Below are 21750 nucleotides of genomic sequence, written 5' to 3' on the forward strand. Positions count from 1 at the left end.
ACAGCGGGAGGTGTCCCTGCATGGCAGGGGTGGGATGGGATGAGCTTTAAGATCCCTCCCATTCTGGGGTTCTGTGCTGCATTCCTGAGTGGAACTGATTTTTCTCTGTCTGCCTGGGCTCAGCTGTTAAAGAAACTCTTTATTGGATCTGTCATTCCATCTCAGCTCACCTGATGGGTGCATGCTCTCTTTAAATTCACTATATCCCGTGCTCTCTGAATCCCTGATTTCTGTGTGGAATAAAAGCAAATTTCCTCAAATCAGGAAATTATTCAGAACTTTCTCTTCCTTCATGGCTGGGTGGTTGAAATTCAGGGCAGAGCTGTGCTATCTCACTGGGGCTGTTTGCACACATCTCCTGATGCACCACTTCAAAACTGCAAATGAAACAAGTTTCTGTCAGCAGTGGGGTACCTCGAGCTCAGCAATGAATTTTGATGTCTGTTCAAACACCGTTCCTTGTTTAGCTTCCTGTCCAATACTCAAAAACCAAATTCTTAAAACTGCTTTCCTGTAACTCCCGCTGATGAAAGGCAGGTAACAAGAACACCTGGAAAACTAAGGAGGAGTGTTGTCCTGGGCACAGCCGAAGAATTTTAATCCAGCAGTTCAAATAAACACCTGCAGGCACTTTGCTGTTGTCTGTCATTGCTCCCTGAGCTCAGTGCCAGCCTGTCTTTCATCCTCCTGCTCTGGAAAGGACTGGAATTCCTCCTGGGAGGAGTGGTCACACTTTCCAAACTTTTCCATGAAGTCAAAGTTAGCTTGGAACACTTTCTAAGCTTATGTAAGGGAAAAACTTTGGTGTGTCTTTCTTGGTTTGAGCTGCTGCAGGACACAAACCTTGCCAACAACGGGATTCCATCAGCTGTTCCATGCCATTGTCCTGTTGGATAAAGCACTGCTTTGGAAAGGAATCTCAAACTCTTGGGATAATGCCCAGAGCTTTTGGGTCCAGGATTCACACAGAAGTGAGCACTGGGCACTGCAGCCTGTCCTGGGTTTTATGGGATCACAGCAAAGTCACTCTGAGTTCCCCCAGTGACCACAGGGCACGGAGGCTGCAGCAGGTGGGGGGATTGTCAGGGGATTTCATGAAAAGAGACATGAAAAGGGAATTCCGTGTGCCTTTGTCCAGTGGAGAGGGTGCCAAAACCCTGAAGGTAAGTCTGACAAGATAACCTTGTCCTGAGATAGGCTGGAAGGATCTCCTCAGACCCCTCCTCCGTGGTGGCTCAGTGGAGAGTTCCCCTGTTTACCCTCCTTGTCTGCTCCTGGGTCATTTGCTGCCCCGCCAAAATCCCCAGCAGAAGGAAAGCACAAAGTGAATGTCAATCTCAGCAGGTTTGGCTCAAATCTTCCTTAGTTCTCATGCCTGGCCCGAAGTCCCAGTGGAGAAAACTCCAAAGGTTCTTCAAACACTTGGTGGGAAGGAGGTTTAGGTTTTAAGGTGCTTGAAAATGTGGGCTCACTCCTGGCAAAACTGCCTCGTTTCTCCAGTTGATACTGGCACTTCAAACCAAGGAACTGATGGATTACAGTCAGAAAATGCTATTTTTTTAAGCTGAGCATCATGACTCGCCTGTGAATCCAACATTTCACTCACTCAGCCTCTCTGCCCTCAGAGAAAACCGACCCTGGCTCACCACAGAGTCCATGGTGCTGCCTTGGGAGGGCTGGGCTGGAGCAGGGGCTGGGCAGAGTCACAGAATAAAGCAGGGATTTATTCCAAAGATCTCCTCCATGGATCCACCTTGGGCAGCACCAGAGCCCAGCCAGGGCTGCACCCAAGATGAACCAAAATGGCCCCAAAATGGTCCCAAAATGAACCAAAATGTTCCCAAAATGCACGGCTGGGCACGGGGTCTCTCCCTGGGATCAGCTCTGCTCCATTCCCACCTTGCAGTTCATTGTCCCAGCCCAGCTTTGGCCCATCCAGTCCAACCCTTGTTTTTCTCTCTCCAGCCCACGGGGTTTGTGCTCCTGGGCTGAGATTGGGATCATTTGTCCTTGGTGCCCAGCTGGAGCAGGAATTGTTTTGTCTCCCTGCTCTGGGCACAGAGCTCTCCATCCCATAATATGAACCCAGACCCGCTAAAGCAGCACAGAATGTGAAAAATAGAAACCCCAAAACCTGAGGCATCATTTCCCCCCCACAGACACTTGAGCCATTCTGGGCCACATCTTAATTCAATCTGCATTCAGGCCAGGGCTGCACCTGGCTGCTGCTGTGGCTGCACATCTGGCTGGGGCCCCTCAGGTCCCCAGAGCTGTGCTGGCACCAATCTCTGTGGCATCCCCATCACATCCCCATGACACCAAAGGCACCACTGTCCCCTGCTGGGGGTGGCTGTGCCTCCAGGACAGTGACTCATGTCTGTAAATGCCACGGAAGAGCCCTCAGGTCACCCTGTGCCCTGCTGGCCCTCACAGTGATGTCACCTGCAGGCTGAGGGTGGCATCCAAACCCAGCTCCACACCTCCCAAGGACAGGGCTGCTCCTCTGCCCTGCCACGCCTGTGTCCCTTCAAGAGAAGGAGTTACAGCCAGGAAAACTCTCTGTGTCCCTGCGTGCTCAGCAAGGCTCCTCCCCAGCCAGGATTCCCACGGTTCTGCAGCCTGGCTGATGGAAAATATCTTGGGAGATAAAGGAGCTGCCAGTCTCTGGGAAGTGACAGATCCTGGGCTGTTCTCTGGGTTAGAGAAGGGAAGATGAGAGAGCAAAAATGCAGCTCTGTAATAAACTAGGCAGGGCAACAGAGAATTTTAATGATTTTCTTCTCTTTGTTGTTGCTTTGCAGTCCCAATAACGTCACCCTCCGTTTTATCCCCTCTTCATAAACCTGCCCACCCTCCATCTCACCTTCCTTTGGGTTCCTAAATCACAGACCTAGAGGATCACACGAGGTTTGGGTTGGGAGGGACCCCAAAGCCCTTCCAGTGCCACCCCTGCCATGGGCAGGGACCCCTCCCACTGTCCCAGGGTGCTCCCAGCCCCAGTGTCCAACCTGACCCTCTCAACTGGTTGAACATTTTAGTGTGAGCTATTTTCCACTGCAAAAATTGCTTCCATTGAAAAAAATTGCTTCCATTGAAATCTCCATTAAAAATAATAAAGATTGACCAAGACTATGTGTTTTAAACATGGATTAAAGGGGAGTTTTGGTGTGTCACATTTGTGGGAAGAGGAAAAAGAGCCTTTGGGCAGCTCAGAGAGCCACGTTAAACAACCTGGAGTCAAGGAAGGGGGAAGGTATTGCTGATGAGAGAGGAAATGAGCCCCTAAGCGTGGAGAGGAAAAGCTGAACTGGACCTCCTGGCATCAGCCCAGTGAGAACCAACCAGAAAGAGAAAGACACAACTTTGGGAAATGACAGACCACTGCACTTAACTTTGGGGCTTGCTAGTTGGTGAGAAATAGAAGATCAAGTCTATCATTAATATCTGGAGAAAATAACTTGATGGACAATGCCGTGGGTGGCAATCCTGTCAAAGTTTTGATCAGTGTCGATCAAAACCAATTTCTTGAGAAGAAGCAGCCAGTGGTGCTGCCTGTGTGGGTTTAGGAGGAGGAACACACCATCCATCAGTTGAAATGACGCCCAAAAAATGAAAAAAGTGTTTTTTATGGGTGCCAAGGGCCAGTCAGCACTGGGAGCCCTGTCCCCATGGCTCCGGGGACTGGCTTGTGCCCCACACTGAGGTGGGATAAAGGCTCCTGCTGTGGAAACAGGAGCTGGAGTCCCAGGGAAATCAGGAACCAGCCCAGACTCACCCCCTGCTATGTCCAAAGTGAGAGCAGCCCTTGCCAGCTCGTTCAGAGCTCAAGACCGAGTCCATTGGGGGAAATGAGGAATTTGCATTTCCCTCCATGTGCAATGCCAGCTTCCTTTCATTCCACTTTAGTATTCCAGATTTGTGCAACCAGATTTCTTTGATCTTTAACCAGCTCACAAAAGCTTTCAAGATGTCTTTGCCTTTGGAGCCTTCGAGTGGGAGTGGCAGCAGACGAGTCTGGGGGATGGATGTGCATCCTCGAGCAGCTGTGACTGCAGGGGCTGCTGGGCCACTCTGCTGCCCTGATGGACACGTGTGCCACTGGGCTCTGTCCCTGAGCCACCACAACCTGCCCTGATGGACACGTGTGCCACTGGGCTCTGTCCCTGAGCCACCACAACCTGCCCTGATGGACACGTGTGCCACTGGGCTCTGTCCCTGAGCCACCACAACCTGCCCTGATGGACACGTGTGCCACTGGGCTCTGTCCCTGAGCCACCACAACCTGCCCTGATGGACACGTGTGCCACTGGGCTCTGTCCCTGGGCCACCACAACCTGCTCTGATGGACACGTGTGCCACTGGGCTCTGTCCCTGGGCCACCACAACCTGCTCTGATGGACACGTGTGCCACTGGGCTCTGTCCCTGGGCCACCACAACCTGCCCTGATGGACACGTGTGCCACTGGGCTCTGTCCCTGGGCTACCACAACCTGCCCTGATGGACACGTGTGCCACTGGGCTCTGTCCCTGGGCCACCACAACCTGCCCTGAGGGAGATCTCTGTCCCTGGGCCACTCTGCTGCCCTGATGTGTAAGAGCCTGAATGAGGGATGTGGCACTGCAGGCTGCTCTCCAAAATGCAGTTTATTGTACCCAAGGTGTCCCAGCAGCCCAGGGCCGTGGGTGACAGAGCTGTGCCCACAGCTGTCAGCTCCAGCTGCAGGCAGGCCTGGACACCCTGAGTTTAGGGTACAAATGCATTTTATACTTTGCTTTGCTGAGCATCTTCACACAGCAGAACCAATCTATCCCTGAACTGTTACCTCTAGCCCACCATAACTCCTGGAATTCCCATATTCATGTTCCCATTCTCCAGTCACTCACAGTCAGGACATTGCAGTTTAAGCTAGAAGTTGGTTTTCAGTTTTCTTGCAGTGGGAAATTCTGAGACCTTTTTTCTCCTTGCCACATTTGCTGCCTTGTTTGCCTGTGCTCTCTTCCTGCTTGGTAAAAACATCTTCTTGTTTGGGGTGGGTTTGAGCCATACAAACCCTTCTCACTCACCCACCCTTTGCTCCTTGGTTATCCAGCCAGACTGGCTCAGCAATTCTTTTCTTCTCTATCAAAACTTGCTTCCATCTCCATTCCTTCTTCAGACTCCACATTTAAAACTCTTCCTGCCAAGCACACACATCTGGGAGACTTTCTTGTCCAACTTTCATCCTTCCCAACGCTGATGGAGATCTCTGTCCCTGGGCTCTGCTCCCTGGGCCACCACAACCTGCTCAAACAAAGGTGCCATGGCTGAGGATGCCTCACCATGGGAAGAGCAGTTTGGGGTTTTTCCAGGAGGAGCTGTGTGTGTGTTTAATGAAAACCCCTGAAGAGATCTGGGGTCAGAATGAGCAAGTTCAATAAAAGGATTAATTCACCGAGGAGGAAGTCAGAACCTCTCACAGCCAGAGAGGGACCCTGTGTCACCCCTGGAATGATAATTATACTGGTGTAGCCAGCTTGTCAAAACACTGGGGCTAGAGAGATTTTCAGAGCCAAGAGCTGGCCAAGGTCAAACATCTTGAGCCAGGTTCTTTGCCCAGGAGTTACAGAGGAAATGCAGGTCTGCAGAAGGAGCCAGAGGGAAGTGTTTGCACAGAAGCCACAGAGCAGGGGGGGAGTCTCTGCACTGGTGGGGCCTCAGGTGCCCCGTGGCTGCCCTGGAATGAACTCTGACCCTCCTGTGGATGTGGAAGGGAATTCAGCACCAGGGCCTTGCACTGAGCTGAGATCTGGCCTGTGCAAGAAAAAGGAACATGTGCAAAATATGACTGGTTAATTCTTTTATTCTGAGTCACTCTCCACTGTCACCTGTCCGGGGGGGCAGCCAGCACTGGGCTGGGATCACAGCCCAACAAGCCAAGGCTGAGGGGGTGTAGGGAGGAATCCCAGACCCCACATCTCCATCCTTCAAGGAGGGTCCAGCCCAAGATCAGCTTTACTGCTCAGCCTGGCTCTCACTGTGCTGCTGGACACAGCCCCGGGGCTGGCAGGGCTCTGGTCAATGTTTCACCCTCCCAGATTTCCAGCAGTACCCTTTGAACCATCTAAAGGGTTTTGCTCAAGCCCTCTCAGCCCAAGGACATTTCCTACCAGGTCCTTGCAGGGAATTTAAAGCCACAGATCGTGGGAGCTGCAGGGCAAATGGGAGCATCCAAAAAAACTACAGCAACATCAAATCAATTCTGAATATTTCATGGCTGTCTGTGAGCTGAGCAACTGAAAATGGCAAAGTGGACCTCACACCTACACAACAGTGCAGCCAGGGAAGGCACGACCTGCTGTGACACAGAACTCCTGTTTTCTAAACTTTGATTATCATGGGCTGAAGGAGAAACTGGAGCAGAGGAGGTGTGAGCCTGTCCTCAGTACAGGACCTGTCCCAGACATTTACATAATTGGATTTCATAACAGACTCAGTAACAGGTGTGGGGAAGAATAATCACAATTCGTGTGGGAAAGGCGCAAAAATGACAAAAAATAAATGAAACATCTACATTGAGAGTAATAGCAATGCCAATGTACATGAGAAGACACAAAGCTGAGGGTACCTGTGGGTCCCAGGTGTGCTCAAAGCTGTCACAGCAGTGCCTGTCACAGTGGAGATGGTCACAGTGCACAGAGTGTCACCATGCAGGTTCAGAAACCCATGCAGAGTAACATCCCATCACTTCAGAATGCTTTAAAAATCTGCCCTTCTTGTTCTTCACCCACCCTTTTATCCCCTGCAGCCCCTGCACTGCCCCTGTGTGCCCTCTGCTCTGCTGGGCCACAGCCCCATCCCAGTGACCCCAAACTGTGCCACACACAGCCCAGTGACCCCAAACTGTGCCACACACAGCCCAGTGACCCCAAACTGTGCCTACACACAGCCCCATCCCAGTGACCCCAAACTGTGCCACACACAGCCCAGTGACCCCAAACTGTGCCACACACAGCCCCATCCCAGTGACCCCAAACTGTGCCACACACAGCCCCATCCCAGTGACCCCAAACTGTGCCACACACAGCCCAGTGACCCCAAACTGTGCCACACACAGCCCAGTGACCCCAAATTCTGTGCCTACACAAATCCTGTGCTCAAGCCCCTCTGAGTTCGTGGCGGTGAGGATTTGATGATTTCTGCTGCTTTGGGGTCCTTTTGCAGCCTGGCACTGAAGCAGATGCTTCAACACAATCCAGAGTGCTCGGAGTAAATCCTGCCATCACCATCCTCCCTCCCTTTATTTTGCCAGACACCTCCCTAGACCATGAGCAGTTAATTTGGTGACAAGCCCGTTCATTTCCAAAACCAGTGGCTCAGGCACCTCCACAGAAGGATGAGAACGTGGGCAATGAACCACACACGGTGCAGAACATTCTGCAAACCAATAACCAGGTGATTCTGGAGCCTGTTTTGCTGCAGCACAGCACTTTCTGGGCCAGGATATGTTTTAGCAATAATGGCACTCGATGAAGCTCATCATTTATTTCCAATTCAGCCCATCCTGGCCAGCAGACAGCCAGGATGTTCCACGGCTCAGGGAGGTTAGAATCTCAGGAAAAGGAGGTGCTGAATATTCATTCAGCTCCATCTCCCACTCCTGACTGTGATCCCTGCTCAGATTCTCAAAGTCTACTTTTAATTCATACAAACTGTTGCTTAATATTCAGCCTGAAATTTCATTGTGCTTCCCTCTTTCCTCTTTGCAGGCAGTTGAATATTCACTGCCCTCCCTGAATTTGCGTTCCTCCAGGAGAAGTTTTTCTCATGGAATGAGGCTGGATGTGGGCTGGGAGGGACAGTGAGTGGAGCTGGCACAGGAATCTGAGTGTCCTTCGTTTTCTTGGAGTTCTTAGGCCCTCCTGAATCTCCCTCCCATGGCAAACAGGTTGTGACAATCCCTACCAGAAGGTGGGGGAAGGAGGCTGGAAGGGTTTCCATGGTGACCAGTCCATCATCAGAGAACGTGGTGGAAGTGAAATCCCTGAGTTTCCACCCCTATGGATCTCCTGGGGTTATTCATGGTCAGGAATCTCCAGTGTTGGGTGACAGGGGGGAAACTGATTTGCAAAAACAAAGATCCTCACTCTTGAGCTCACTTCCACCCCCTCAGAAAGGAAAGATCCCCAGCAAAACAGGAACCTCTCAGAAATTTTGTGTTTTGGTCTGCAGGAAATGAGGGATGAGGTGTTGGGACGGGATCTGAGCCAAGTATCCTCTGAGAGGAGGAAAACTCTGAGACAGGAATGCCTGGAGAGGGTGATGGTGGCAAGCAGGAACATCTTTTCCTTCAGGAAAGGCAATCATGTAGCACCTCCATTACCTGAAATCCCTGGAGCTGACTCCAGCTTGGCTTCCTGTCCAAAGCAGGGCCAGGAACAGCTGAGGAACCCCGTGGGGAATAATTATCAAACGAAGTGCCGCAGGAAAATGTTCTCTTGGAGCTGCATCAATGGCTGGGAGTTGGCTGGAGCTCTGAGGGAGAGCAGAGCGTGACCTAGAAACGCCGCCCGTGTGGGGCAGGTGGAGCTTACATAAGGCAGTTTATAAATTAAAAAAATAAAGAGTGGACACACAACGTGCATGGGAGGCTCAGGTACCCCGTGGGGTGTGAACTGCTGGACAGGGGGAGTCACTGGGGTTCCCTAAATGCCAGTTTGACCCCAGAGGGGGAACTGGGAGGGGAACTGACCCCAGTGGGTGACCCCAGTGAGAGATCCTAGTGGATGATCCCACTGAGTGATCCCAGAGCAGGAGCTGGGAGGGGAACTGACCCCAGTGGGTGACCCCAGTGAGAGATCCTAGTGGATGATCCCACTGAGTGATCCCAGAGCAGGAGCTGGGAGGGGAACTGACCCCAGTGGATGATCCCACTGAGTGATCCCAGAGCAGGAGCTGGGAGGGGAATTGATCCCAGTGGGTGACCCCATGGGTGATCCCAGGGCAGGAGGTGGGAGGGGAACTGACCCCAGTGGGTGACCCCAGTGAGAGATCCTAGTGGATGATCCCATGAGTGATCCCAGGGCAGGAGCTGGGAGGGGAATCCACCCCAGTGGGTGATCCCAGTGAGAGATCCCAGTGGATGACCCCAGTGAGTGATCCCAGGGCAGGAGCTGGGAGGGGAACTGACCCCAGTGGGTGACCCCAGTGAGAGATCCTAGTGGATGATCCCACTGAGTGATCCCAGAGCAGGAGCTGGGAGGGGAACTGACCCCAGTGGGTGACCCCAGTGAGAGATCCTAGTGGATGATCCCACTGAGTGATCCCAGAGCAGGAGCTGGGAGGGGAACTGACCCCAGTGGATGATCCCACTGAGTGATCCCAGAGCAGGAGCTGGGAGGGGAATTGATCCCAGTGGGTGACCCCATGGGTGATCCCAGGGCAGGAGGTGGGAGGGGAACTGACCCCAGTGGGTGACCCCAGTGAGAGATCCTAGTGGATGATCCCATGAGTGATCCCAGGGCAGGAGCTGGGAGGGGAATCCACCCCAGTGGGTGATCCCAGTGAGAGATCCCAGTGGATGACCCCAGTGAGTGATCCCAGGGCAGGAGCTGGGAGGGGACACAGTGGGTACCCCAGGGAGATCCAGTGGATGACCCCAGTGAGAGATCCAGTGGATGACCCACGTGAGTGATCCCCGAGCAGGAGCGGGGAGGGGAACTGACCCCAGTGGGTGAAACCCCAGGGAGAGATCCTAGTGGATGATCCCCACTGAGTGATCCCAGAGCAGGTAGCTGGGAGGGGAACTGACCCCAGTGGATGATCCCACTGGTGATCCCCAGAGTCAGAGCCTGTGGAGGGGAATTGAGCCCAGTGGGTGCCCCATGGGTGATCCCAGGGCAGGAGGTGAGGAGGGGAACTGACCCGCAGTGGGTGAACCCCAGTGAGAGAACTCCCTAGTGGATGATCCCATGAGTGATCCCAGGGCAGGAGCTGGGAGGGGAATCCACCCCAGTGGGTGATCCCAGTGAGAGATCCCAGTGGATGACCCCAGTGAGTGATCCCAGGGCAGGAGCTGGGAGGGGAACTGACCCCAGTGGGTGACCCCAGCGAGAGATCCCAGTGGATGACCCCAGTGAGAGATCCCAGTGGATGACCCCAGTGAGTGATCCCAGTGCAGGAGCTGGGAGGGGAATCCACCCCAGTGCAGGAGCTGGAGGTGAATGCTGTTCCCTCTCTCACTCCTGAGCCCTTCTGCTCCCTGTCACCCCACATGAGGTGGTTTTGGGAATTGCCCATGGAATCATTTCCTGGGGAGCTTTCCTCTCATCCCTGATGATAAAACTGCACCAGCTGCCAGCCCTGGGATGAGCAGTGAGGGAGAAGGGGCTCAGGTGGGCATTCCTACCTGGGATTGCTGTCCCAGGACTGGGAAGGGCTCAGGAGGGCATTCCCATAATGTAATATAATATGGGATATTTGCTTTTTGCCCAGGAAAATGGCTTTTAAAAAAGTCCCTCATTTTCAGCTTTTCAACAGTACATTTATATTATATTATATTATATTATATTATATATATATTCTTTATATTATATTATATTTATTATCTTATATGATTATATTATATTATTTATTTAATATTCTATTATATTCTCTTTATTCTTCTATTTTCTTCTATTATCTTCTTTATATTCTATTCATAGTTAGTATTCTCTTCTCTTCTTCTCTTTATATTCCTAATTTATTACTATATACATTACTTACCATTACATTACTTACATTACATTACATTATTATCTCTATATCATTATTCTATTACCTATATTACCTATATACAATATAGAAGCTAAATACATTATATTACATTATATACAGCATTTTTATAGACGGGCCTGGATCTCTTCTGAAGGGGGAGAATCTGGAAAGCAACCAGAGCTGGGGGGATTACTTCATCAAGAGGTTCGTATATGCTCATTTATATTTACATATATATATTATTTATTTCTTTAAATATTTTATATTTTATAATATGTAAATAATAGTAAGATGATTTTTACTATTTACTGTATTGTTTACATTTACCTTTTATTTTAAAACATAAATTAAATTTATAATTTCTTTCCATTATAAATATAAATACTATATATATAGTAAAATATGTAAATATATATATTTTTAATATATATTCTTAAAAATATAAAAAATAAAAATATTTATTAAATATATATAAAAATAAAAATATATATTAAAAATATTTTATATATAAAATATATAAAAATTATTTTTTATTTCCATGACCACAGATCTCACTCCAGGCACATTTTTTTGGGAATGCAGGGGCTGCCCAGGGAGGATGGCAGTGCCCACCCCTGGAGGTGTCCCAGCAGCTCCTGGAGGTGCCACTCAGGGCTCTGGGGCCGAGGTGGGGACGGAGCAGAAGCTGCTGATGGTTCAGAAGCTCTCCATGGCAATCACCTCTTCCTGGAGCCTTTTCCCAGTTCCTTCCTCTCCCCAAACTCAGTGAACAATCCTAACTTGCTGCCTGGAGTTCAAGTGGTTGTTCTGGATGGACATTCCAGCCCTCTGGATTCCCAGCCTGGCCAAGGGAATGTCTCAGCTCCTCCAAGGCCGTAGCTTAGGACTAGAAATACATTTTTTTTTTTTTTTTTTTTAAAGAATTTAATTTGCAATTAATTTCCAGGGTTCAAACTCCAGATAAAGCATTCCATTTGCCCCAGTTATAACTCGTTCCTTTTTAAAAATGCTCAGAGATTCCAAGTTCCTCTCTCTCCATTTGCTGAAGGTGACAAATAAGAGTGTCCTGAAGGAATAATTATTTGTGGCAAGAACCTGGGACAGTGGAAGGCTGTGCCCGTGGCAGGATCAGGGACTGAGCTTTGAGGTCCCTCCCACCCCAACCATTCCATGATGATTCCCTGACAGCTTGGACCAATCCAGATCCCACATTTCAAGGGAAATAATCAAAAATTCTTCAAATGTCTCCTCAGGTTTTGAAAAAGATCTGTGATCAGGGTGGGGTGTTTTGGTGTTTGTTCAGGGTTATTTTTTAATTCAAAATGACATTTGTTTCAAAGTTTCGCTTGCAGCCTACAAGAGAAACCCTCAAAGAGTGAAAGCAAAATGGAAGCACTGCAAGATCTGTTCCAAATTTCTGTTAGCATTTTTAAATAGCTTTTTCCTTCTTTCCAGACAGGAAAAACAAGGCACCAAAACATCAGCATTTCTCATCTAAACTTCACCCCCAGCTCCAGTTTCCTGTCTCATCCTCTCCCAAAGCAGCCAAAATTGCCAGAAATGAGCTCAGAAATGAGAGGGGCTTGTGGCTGCAAGAGCAGCAATTCCAGCCTGCCTGGCCCACGGACAGGGATTTCCATCAACCCTCAGCACCACTGGAAGCTCTTCTCTAATTAAGATGCCATCATATAAACTCTGTTTTTATAAGGCCTATAAAATCCATCCTGGGAGTGGACTCGGCACACCCAGGAGACCAATCTGATGCTGTTTGTTTATTTTTTTTTTATTGATTTATCCAAAAAAGCAATGGACGTGGCGTTCCTCCCCTGCCACGCTGCTGCTCTGCAATTGAAGGAGGCCCTTCTCCTCCAAGCCCCCATTTGCCAGCAATTAGGTGTTGCTGTAAGGAAATCCTTCTGCTGGAATTGATTTCCCAGGTCTCTGGTGAGCCATGGAACAGGAGTTTCAATAAAAGGCCATGTCAGGGAGGGTGTTGAGCCCATGGGTTCTTCCCAGGGAAATGCAGAATTATTTCCTGCTGCTTTCCAACACTCCATTTCCTGAGCCTCCCAGAGCAGCTTAATATATTACATTATATTACATTATATACAGATTTTTATAGACAGGGCCTGGATCTCTTCTGAAGGGGGGAGAATCTGGAAAGCACCAGAGCTGGGGGGGATTACTTCATCAAGAGGGTTCTTAATATGCTCATTTATATTTACATATATATATTATTTATTTCTTTAAAATATATTTATATTTATATTTTACAATATGTAAATAATAGTAGATGATTTCTATTTACTGTATTGTTTACATTTACCTTTTATTTTAAAACATAAATTAAAATTTATCATTTCTTTCCATTATAAATGTAAATACTATATATATAGTAAAATATGTAAATATATATTAAATATATATTCTTAAAAATATAAAAAATAAAATATATTTATTAAATATATATAAAAATAAAAATATAAATTAAAAATGTTATATATATAAAATATAAAATTTATTTTTTATTTCCATGACCACAGATCTCACTCCAGGCACATTTTTTTGGGAATGCAGGGGCTCCCCTCCCAGCCAGCCTGGGGCCACGCAGGGGTGGCTGAGCTGCTGCACAGCCCTGGGGCCCTCGCTGGAGATGGTGGTGAGCACTCAGCAAGAAGCTGCCTCTTGTTGGGATTCCCTTTGCTCCCCTCAGGATGGGAGGCTGGAATTTGACTGCATTATCTCCTAACTTAGAGTTCAGGCCATCTGGCACCCCAGTGTGCAAACAATCTTGGAAATTAGGGGGGAAATAGGGCCTGAGTCCCTCATGGCTACAGGCTGATCAGTAGCTGGGGATGGGCAGGGCTGGCTCTCAGCATCCCAGCTCCAGCAGGCAAGGCAGCATTCTAGGAACAAGGAAAACTGGGAATGGGACTGAGCTCGTTCCTTCCTGGCACGTTTTCCTGCCCTGGTTTCCCATGGAATTCTGATCCTCCTCCAGCTGCACACAGCCGTGGGGCTCAGCCATGGTTTTGCAGAGCTGGCTCTCAGGGTTTGATGCCATCCCTTTGTTAGGATTCCCAGCAGGTTCCCTCTTTATCTTAGTCCAGGAGCTGATTTTGCTCTGTGCTGAACCCACAAAACTTTTTCCCACTTTGCTTTCTTTAACTGATCTTAAAAACTTTCCCCACAAACCTTTTAAACCATCACCCTCTCACTCCTTTTTTTCCAAAGCCTCCCTGGTACATTTGGTGCATTTTTCACAAGGCTCCTATTTTATTTAAGGCCATTAGCAGTTTCAAAAGTTATATAAAGATGAAAGATCCTCCCATGTTTTAATGAAGCTCAAAATGAGCTTTAGAACAATTTGATTAGAAAGCTCTCAAAACGTCAAGGGCTCCCTGGGGACTCAGCCCAACCAAGGTAATAATTAGCAAGAACAAATTTTAAAATTACTTATTCCATAAATATATGTTTTACTCCTGGTGCTCGGAGCCAGAGCCAAGTAGGTAAAGGTCTGGAGAAGGGGAGCAAGGCTAAGAACACACAAAGACATGGAAGCACTGATGTGCTGCCTCCACAGGAAAAATCAAATGAGGTGGGAGGAGGGAGCAGGAGAGCTCAGTGCCTGCCAAGGAAACCAAGGTGGCACTGGGGGCAGAGGGGCACCCAACCCGAGCAGGGGTGCAGACAGAGCTGGTGACCTGGCACTGCCACAACAAACACCACAATCAACACCAGGGCAGGGGCTGCACACGGATTTTATGGGGTTCTGTCCTGGGGTCAATTTCTGGACATTTGGAGTCCCCAGTGATGGGAAGAGGTGCACAGGAATCGCCAATAAAAAAGGAGTTTGCAGGAATTAAGGTGAAGGTTGTGTTGCCCTGGAACTGGCTGAAAAGCCACATTTTATACTTAATACAGACCAAAATAAACACTGGCTATTGCTGTTCTGTCCTCCTCAGAATGTGGTCCCTGCCCCACTCCAGCCAAGGAAGGAGCTCTGCTGCTGCTGCTGCTGCTGCCTGGGGACTTTCCTCAGGTGGCCCTGCCTTGAACTCTCAGTGCCTGGCACTTGCACACACAGCAAGTGGGGTGTACAGCCCCCTGGCACCTGCACAATGAGCAAACCTGGGGGTGCAGCTCCCTGGCACCTGCACACAGAGCACCCCTGGCACCTGCACACAGAGAAAATGGGGTGTGCAGCCCCCTGGCACCTGCACACAGAGCACCCCTGGCACCTGCACACAGAGCAAACCTGGGGGTGCAGCCCCCTGGCACCTGCACACAGAGCACCCCTGGCACTGGCACACAGAGCAAACCTGGGGTGTGCAGCCCCCTGGCACCTGCACACAGAGAAAATGGGGTGTGCAGCCCCCTGGCACCTGCACAATGCAAACCTGGGGGTGCAGCCCCCTGGCACCTGCACACAGAGCAAATGGGGTGTGCAGCCCCCTGGCACCTGCACACACAGCAAATCTTGGGGTGCAGCCCCCTGGCACTGGCACACAGAGCAAATTCAGGTGTGCAGCCCCCTGGCACTGGCACACACAGCAAACCTGGGAGGGAATGGCAAAGGGAAGAGCTCAGCTCCACACTCCTCACAGGGACAGCTTCCTGGAGACCAGAAACAGGCATTGTTTCAAAAATAGGATGATCCATTTTTGACATGAAAAAGGCTCCCTGCTCCATCTTGGGTTGTGCATAAAATTATCTTTGGGGGTTTTTTTTCGCTCTGTCTCCTCCTCATCAGAAAAAAAAATCTCACCCCAGGCTATTTTGAAGCTGCGGCGTGTTCCTTTTCATTCATATTTTTCAGTGTACTACAGGAACATTTGCACTTCTGAAATCTCCCTGCTGAAATGTGTGAACTGCTCTCCACTGAAAGGGAAGCCTGACTTCCCCTGCATCATTTCCATTTGTCCTGTTTCGAGGTGAGGTGGTAAAGGAGAATGCCTGAGGCACTCCCAGAAGGGAGGAAACGCCTGGGAACCGAGCAGTGGGTGTGGAAATCATCATTAAGGCTGGAAAAGGCCTCCAGGAGCACCAGGTCCAGGTTGGCACCTCTGGATGGGGGATTTGCAGACGAGGAGAAATGTGGAAGGAGCCCTTGAAGCACCACAAGGAGCAGCTGGGGGAGCACTGGAGGATGAGTGGGAGACAAAGCTGAGGGAGGAGATCTGGGAGGGCTTTGGTGAGGGGGCAGAAATGAGAGGAGGAAGGGGCTGTGAGATGCCAAGAGCAAAGTTCCCAGTGACCAAAGTTTTGTGGCTGCCTCTGGAGGGCTTGGCCAGCTCCCACCAGCTCTCTGCTTTCTCCACCCAGTGCATTAAACCCTTTTTTTTCACTGATATAAAACACAGGACTATTTCTGTCCCAGTAACCACAGCCTGGGATGAGTAGTGCTGCAAAGAGATTGCACAGATTTTTAATCCATGTAATCATCCTTAACCTTTCCTGCCTGGGAAATTGGTTCATTTCCTTTCATTCATGGATCTCAATTGATTTGATGTAAATATATACTTTTCTTGGCTTCTCTGCATGCTTAGTTTTTTTTTGTTTAGGAACAAAAGCAGCAATTAAAGAATGATAAAGCCATTACTAAGTAGATCACGTGGTGGTTTCCTTCAGAAAGGAAAGTGTCACCACTTTGTGATTCAGGAGACTTCAGCCACAATAAGTCTGAGAGTGAATTTAATGTTTTGTAAGCTGCTGGTATTCAATTTCCTGGATCTCCTGCTAAATCCCAGGCACGGCAGCTTCAGGGAAGGGAGCAGAGAAGGGGAAACAAGCTCAGGCTGTGCTGGGAGCAGGGACAGTCCCTGGGGGTGACAGAGCACTGGGAGGGTGGGACTGCATCCCCTGGAGTGGGATTGGACCCTGAGCCCCAGGCTGGAAATGGAGCAAAGCTCATCAAAGGGTGAGAACTCCAGAGCCTGAGTCCATGCTGGCTCCATCCTGGCTGCAGCCCTGGCTGGGCTCTGGCACTGCCCCAGGTGGATCCTTTGGGGCCTTTGCATGAATCCCCACTTTATTCCTGTGACTCTGCCCAGCCTCTGCTCCAGGAGCCTCTCCAGCAGCAGGATAAGGAATTTCAGACACCTCCCTTGCCTTCCCCTGTGTCCATTCTCAGAGTTTTGGGCAGCTCTGCCCTGTGTGTGAGGCCAGGGAGGTCTCACAGGGAGGGACATCCCTGGCAGTGTCCCCTGGGGCTCGGTGGCCTCTGTCACATCCCTGGCCCCAGGCTGGGCTGCTGTCCCTCCTGCCAGCCCTGCCCCAGCCCCCCATGGCTCCAAAGCTTGGCTGCTGTGTCTCTGTGCTCCCCACAGCTCTGAGCAGATGGCAGAGGAGGTTCTCAGCCCCAAGGCTGTGATTGATGTGGCTGAGAGGTTCTCAGCCCCACAAAATGGGATGAGAGGTTCTCAGCCCCACGAAATGGGATGGGAGGTTCTCAGCCCCATGAAATGGGATGAGAAGTCTCTGCGTGGGGAGGCAGGAGCAGGGGCTCTGGAGTGGCCAAGGACAGAGCAGGGAGTGAAGACAGATTGTTGTCACTTTGTGCCAGACAGGCCTGAGAGGCCACCCCAGGCAGGGATGGCTGCAGCCAGCTCCAGGAACAGCCAAGGAAACATTTTCTCAAGCAGTGCTTGATGAAACTGTGAAACTCACTGCCATGGAAGGGGAACAATTAAAGAAAGGGAAAAGAAGGGCAGGGAATGGAAAAGCAGAGCAGGCAGACAATGGCACCAGAGTCCAGGTGCAGGAATCCCTCTGTGCCTCAGGAGAGGGGAAGGAGTGAGGAGATGGGAAAGAGAATTCTGTGCTTCCATGAGCCTTTCTTCCTGAGCCTCTGCTGTCCCAAAGGAGCTGTGGGATGGGACTGGATGGGTCCATGGGAGTTCCCTGAGCAAGGCAAAGCAGGGCCAGCAGGAAGTGGGGCACCCTGAGAGTCCCCAGAAAGGGAAATGCTGTCTGCAATACCTCAGGAAAACCAGGTCTCTGGGTGGGTGGTTTGTGCTGACAGCAACAGATCTAAATGTGATGATAATCTCCCTAAAGAAATCACAGACCTAAAGTTACCTTCTGTTCACATTCTGGCACATTTCTGATCCACACTGCAGTTGGGAGAGTCACCTACAGGGAGCTTGTGGAAATAGGAACGTGATGATTGTGCCTTGACACCCATCTGTGGGTTGAGTAGAGACTTTCACAGCTGAAAGTCACTGCTGAGAGCAAGCAGGGTCCCCTGCCCACCCCTCACCGACCCCTGCTGCCAGCAGGGACCGGCAGTGGCACAGGCAGGGGACAAAGTGACATTTGGACAGAGTGACATTTGGACAAAGTGACATTTGGACAATGTTATCTGTCCCAAGTTTTGGGTTGGTCACTGAATCACCTCATTGCTGGAGCAATAAAATCCTTCTGAGTGCTCAGGCCTCCTAGCCAGAGTGGAATTGGGAAGGACAAAGTCTGCTCAGTGACAGTGTGGGAGAGGCAGATGTTATTCCAGAAATGAGATTGGGGCAGGGCTGTGAGGGCAGGGGAGGGTGGTGATCCCTGGGGACCCAGAACTTCCCCCAGCTGGGGCTCACACTGGTGTCCCACATCCCTGTCCTTTGGCAAACAACCCTTCAGCCCCACAAGATCCCTGTGACCCCTCCAGCCCCAAAAAACTCCCCAAATCCCCTTCAGCCCCAGAAAATCCTCATATCCCCTCCAGCCCCACAAGATCCCTGTGCCCCCAGAGGCTCAACCTCTCCACATCCCCTCCAGCCCCACAAAATCCCCACATCCCCTTCAGCCCAGAAAATCCTCATATCCTCTCCAGCCCTATGAAGTCTCCTCATCCCCTCCAGTGCCACAAGATCCCTGTGCCCCCAGAGGCTCAAACTCCCTGTGTCCCCTCCAGCCCCACAAAGTCCCCACATCCTCTCCATTCCCATAAACTCCCCACATCCTCTCAAGCCCCACAAACTCCCCACACCCTTTCAGCCCCACAAACCACCCACATGCAGGAGAAAGGGAAATCAGAGGGACAACTCTGCTCTCCCCAGCGAGTGCTGCTGGGTGATGCATGATCAGATATTTGCAACAAACAATTTCTGCTCTCCAATAGCTGAGCCAGAACCACCTGATCAATACCTTAGAGAGCTCAAAGAGCTCCTCAGGCCTGGATTGTTGTCCTTGTTGCTGTCCGGGCCATGTTGTCACACTTTGGTGACAACAACCAGGGGTGTGTGTGGGTTCCATGAGACTCCCCCCTAATGAACACCTGCAGGCTGCAGAGGAAATCAACGAGCACAGACACAGCCAAGTGGATCTTTAAAGGAGTCCCCAAAGTCATTAGCAGGCTCTGAGCACCAAAAGAGCCCTTGGATGGATGGGGATGAGGAAAAGCAGCAGGCAATTAGGGCCTGGCTGCTGGGCTGGGAACACCAGCAGCATCCATCCCTGGGCTGGCCCTCGCTGGGAAGGTGGATTTGAATTATTTTTGTAGAGATTCCTTCTGCTGGATTGGGAGCCAGGGCTGGCAGTGCCCACCCAGAGGGGCACTGGCCAGGGTGAGAGCCCAGTTTGGGGCTGCACATCTGAGCAAGGCCAGGCTGGTGCCACAGCTGGCACGGAGCAAGGGCTGCCTTCTGTCCCGTGGGCACTGCCCAGCTGGGAATGGCTGGAAGCCAAACGGGATAACAGAACTGAAATCTGTTTCCATTGCCATCACAGGAAACTGGAGAGCCCTGCCCTGGCTGAAGGAATGGAGGGAGAAAATCCCTGTGGATGCAGAGACTCAGCAGGGATGGAGGGGAGGGAAGGAGATGGACCCAGGCTCCTCTCAGTGCTCGGTGAAAGGACACCAAAAAGTGCATACAAAACTGAAATGCAATTTAAATTCCTTTAGGCACAGAAAAGCTTTTTCCTTGTCATACCCTGACTGGCCTTGACATCCAGTGTAAGATCAGCCTGCCCTGAGCTGGGCAGGACTGGGGGGGTCTCCAGAGGGGTCTCTGTGAGGCTGAGTCTGTGGAAGAGAGTCCCAGAATAATTCAGGTTGGAAAAGCCCTCCAGGATCATCGAGTCCAACCTGTGAGCAAGCCCCACCTTGTCAGCCAAAGCTGAGCACATCCCGTGGTTGAATCCCAAGCTCTGCCAGGAAGGCCAGGTTCTGCTGTGCCCTCAGAGGAGCAGAGGGAAATGGCAACGGTTACTGGGCTGGGATCAATCCCTCCCTTCCCTTTATCTCCCAGCTCCTGAGACCAGGATCTCACAGCACTGGTGCCACACAGCAGAGCTGTGGAATTTTCCAAGCAGTGCAAGCCCTACTTGGCAGCCCCTGGGGAGGGAATCCAGACAAAGTGGATCACTCTGGGTTACTCTGTGCCGGGGTTCTGCACTGGCTGGATGGAAAAAAAAAATGGGAAAAAAAGGAAGAAAGGGGGGAAAAGCCCAGAGGAGGTGGAGGTGGGGCCGTGGAAAGCTTCCCCTGCTCACTGAGCTCAGCCCTTGCAGAGATTCTAACCTAAATTAATAGATCCTCTGGGGTGTGCAAAACTGGGCTAATATTTTGCAAGAATAGCTCTCCCCTGCCTCTTGCCCTCCAGTATGATGAAGACAAAATGCCTTCATTATTGCAGCATTTAACAGTGTGCAGTGTTTATGAAGAGGCTGGAGGATGTGAAGGAATCCAAACCAATTACATTAATCTCCCAGTAAATAAAGCTGCAAATATTTACCTTCACTACACTGCTTTATCTTATTGGACAAGCTCTGGAATTAATCTAAATCCAGTCCTTTAACCTTGCTGGATGGATTGTTGTCCCCGACACCGGGAGCTCACCCAGCCTGTACAGCTGGGCTCCACAGGCAGACCCCAGCTCGTCCATATATTGCATTTTGGGAGCCTTGTTTAAATCCCCTAAGCTCTAAGAGAAGCTTTCCCTGCCTCCAGGGAGCTGCTGGTGGTTCAGGGCGATGCTGCAGTGCAAGGGAAGTGCAGAACAACCCATCCATGGTCAGCAACCCATCCCACGGTCAACAGCCCATCCATGGTCAGTGACCCATCCATGGTCAGCAACCCATCCATGGTCAGCAACCCGTTCATGGTCAACAACCCATCCATGGTCAGCAACCCATCCATGGTCAGCAACCCATCCATGGTCAGCAACCCATCCCACGGTCAACAGCCCATCCATGGTCAGTGACCCATCCATGGTCAGCAACCCTTCCATGGCCAACAACCCATCCATGGTCAACAACCCATCCATGGTCAGCAACCCATCCATGGCCAACAACCCATCCATGGTCAACAACCCATCCCATAGCCAACAGCCCATCCATGGTCAACAACCCATCCATGGTCAGCAACCCATCCATGGTCAGCAACCCATCCATGGTCAGCAACCCATCCCATGGCCAACAGCCCATCCATGGTCAGTGACCCATCCCATGGTTAACAACCCATCCATGGTCAGCAACCCATCCATGGTCAACAACCCATCCATGGCCAACAACCCATCCATGGTTAACAACCCATCCCATGGTCAACAACCCATCCATGGTCAACAACCCATCCCATGGCCAACAGCCCATCCATGGTCAGACACCCATCCCATGGTCAACAACCCATCCATGGTCAGCAACCCATCCATGGTCAGCAACCCATCCAATGGTCAACAACTCATACCTTGGTCAACAACCCATCCATGGCCAACAACCCATCCATGGTCAGCCACCCATCCCATGGTCAGCAACCCATCCATGTTTAGCAAACAGCAGCAGGGCCAGATGTTCTGCAGGACGTTTCCTGGGCTGATGGCAGTCCCTCACCATGGAACCTTTCTTCCCAGGAACCCACTGATCCAACCCCAGCTCTCCCTGTGCCTCAGGCAAGTCCCCTTTTGCTCCAAATTCCCTGCAATTCTGACATTTTGGAAAACTAGACTTGAATTCCCACACTGGGTTTGGAATGCTGTGCAAATAAAACACAGCCAGGCCCTTTGGCCCATCACAGTCTGGGTGTG

The 21750-nt window shown here is 50.6% G+C and overlaps 1 protein-coding gene across 1 annotated transcript in view; it reads right to left on the reverse strand.

Annotated features, from left to right (window-relative positions):
* Positions 1-21750, reverse strand: part of SHISA6 (shisa family member 6) — a 132729-nt gene that overhangs the window by 41041 nt on the left and 69938 nt on the right. The window contains exons 5-6 of the mRNA XM_050981415.1: positions 18830-18837; positions 9902-9929 (exon numbers count right to left, since the gene is read on the reverse strand). Coding sequence (XP_050837372.1) covers positions 9902-9929; positions 18830-18837 — 36 coding nt within the window. The remainder of the gene's footprint in view (positions 1-9901; positions 9930-18829; positions 18838-21750) is intronic.

Source organism: Serinus canaria, chromosome 18 (assembly GCF_022539315.1).
Source record: "Serinus canaria isolate serCan28SL12 chromosome 18, serCan2020, whole genome shotgun sequence".
Taxonomy (NCBI): domain Eukaryota; kingdom Metazoa; phylum Chordata; class Aves; order Passeriformes; family Fringillidae; genus Serinus; species Serinus canaria.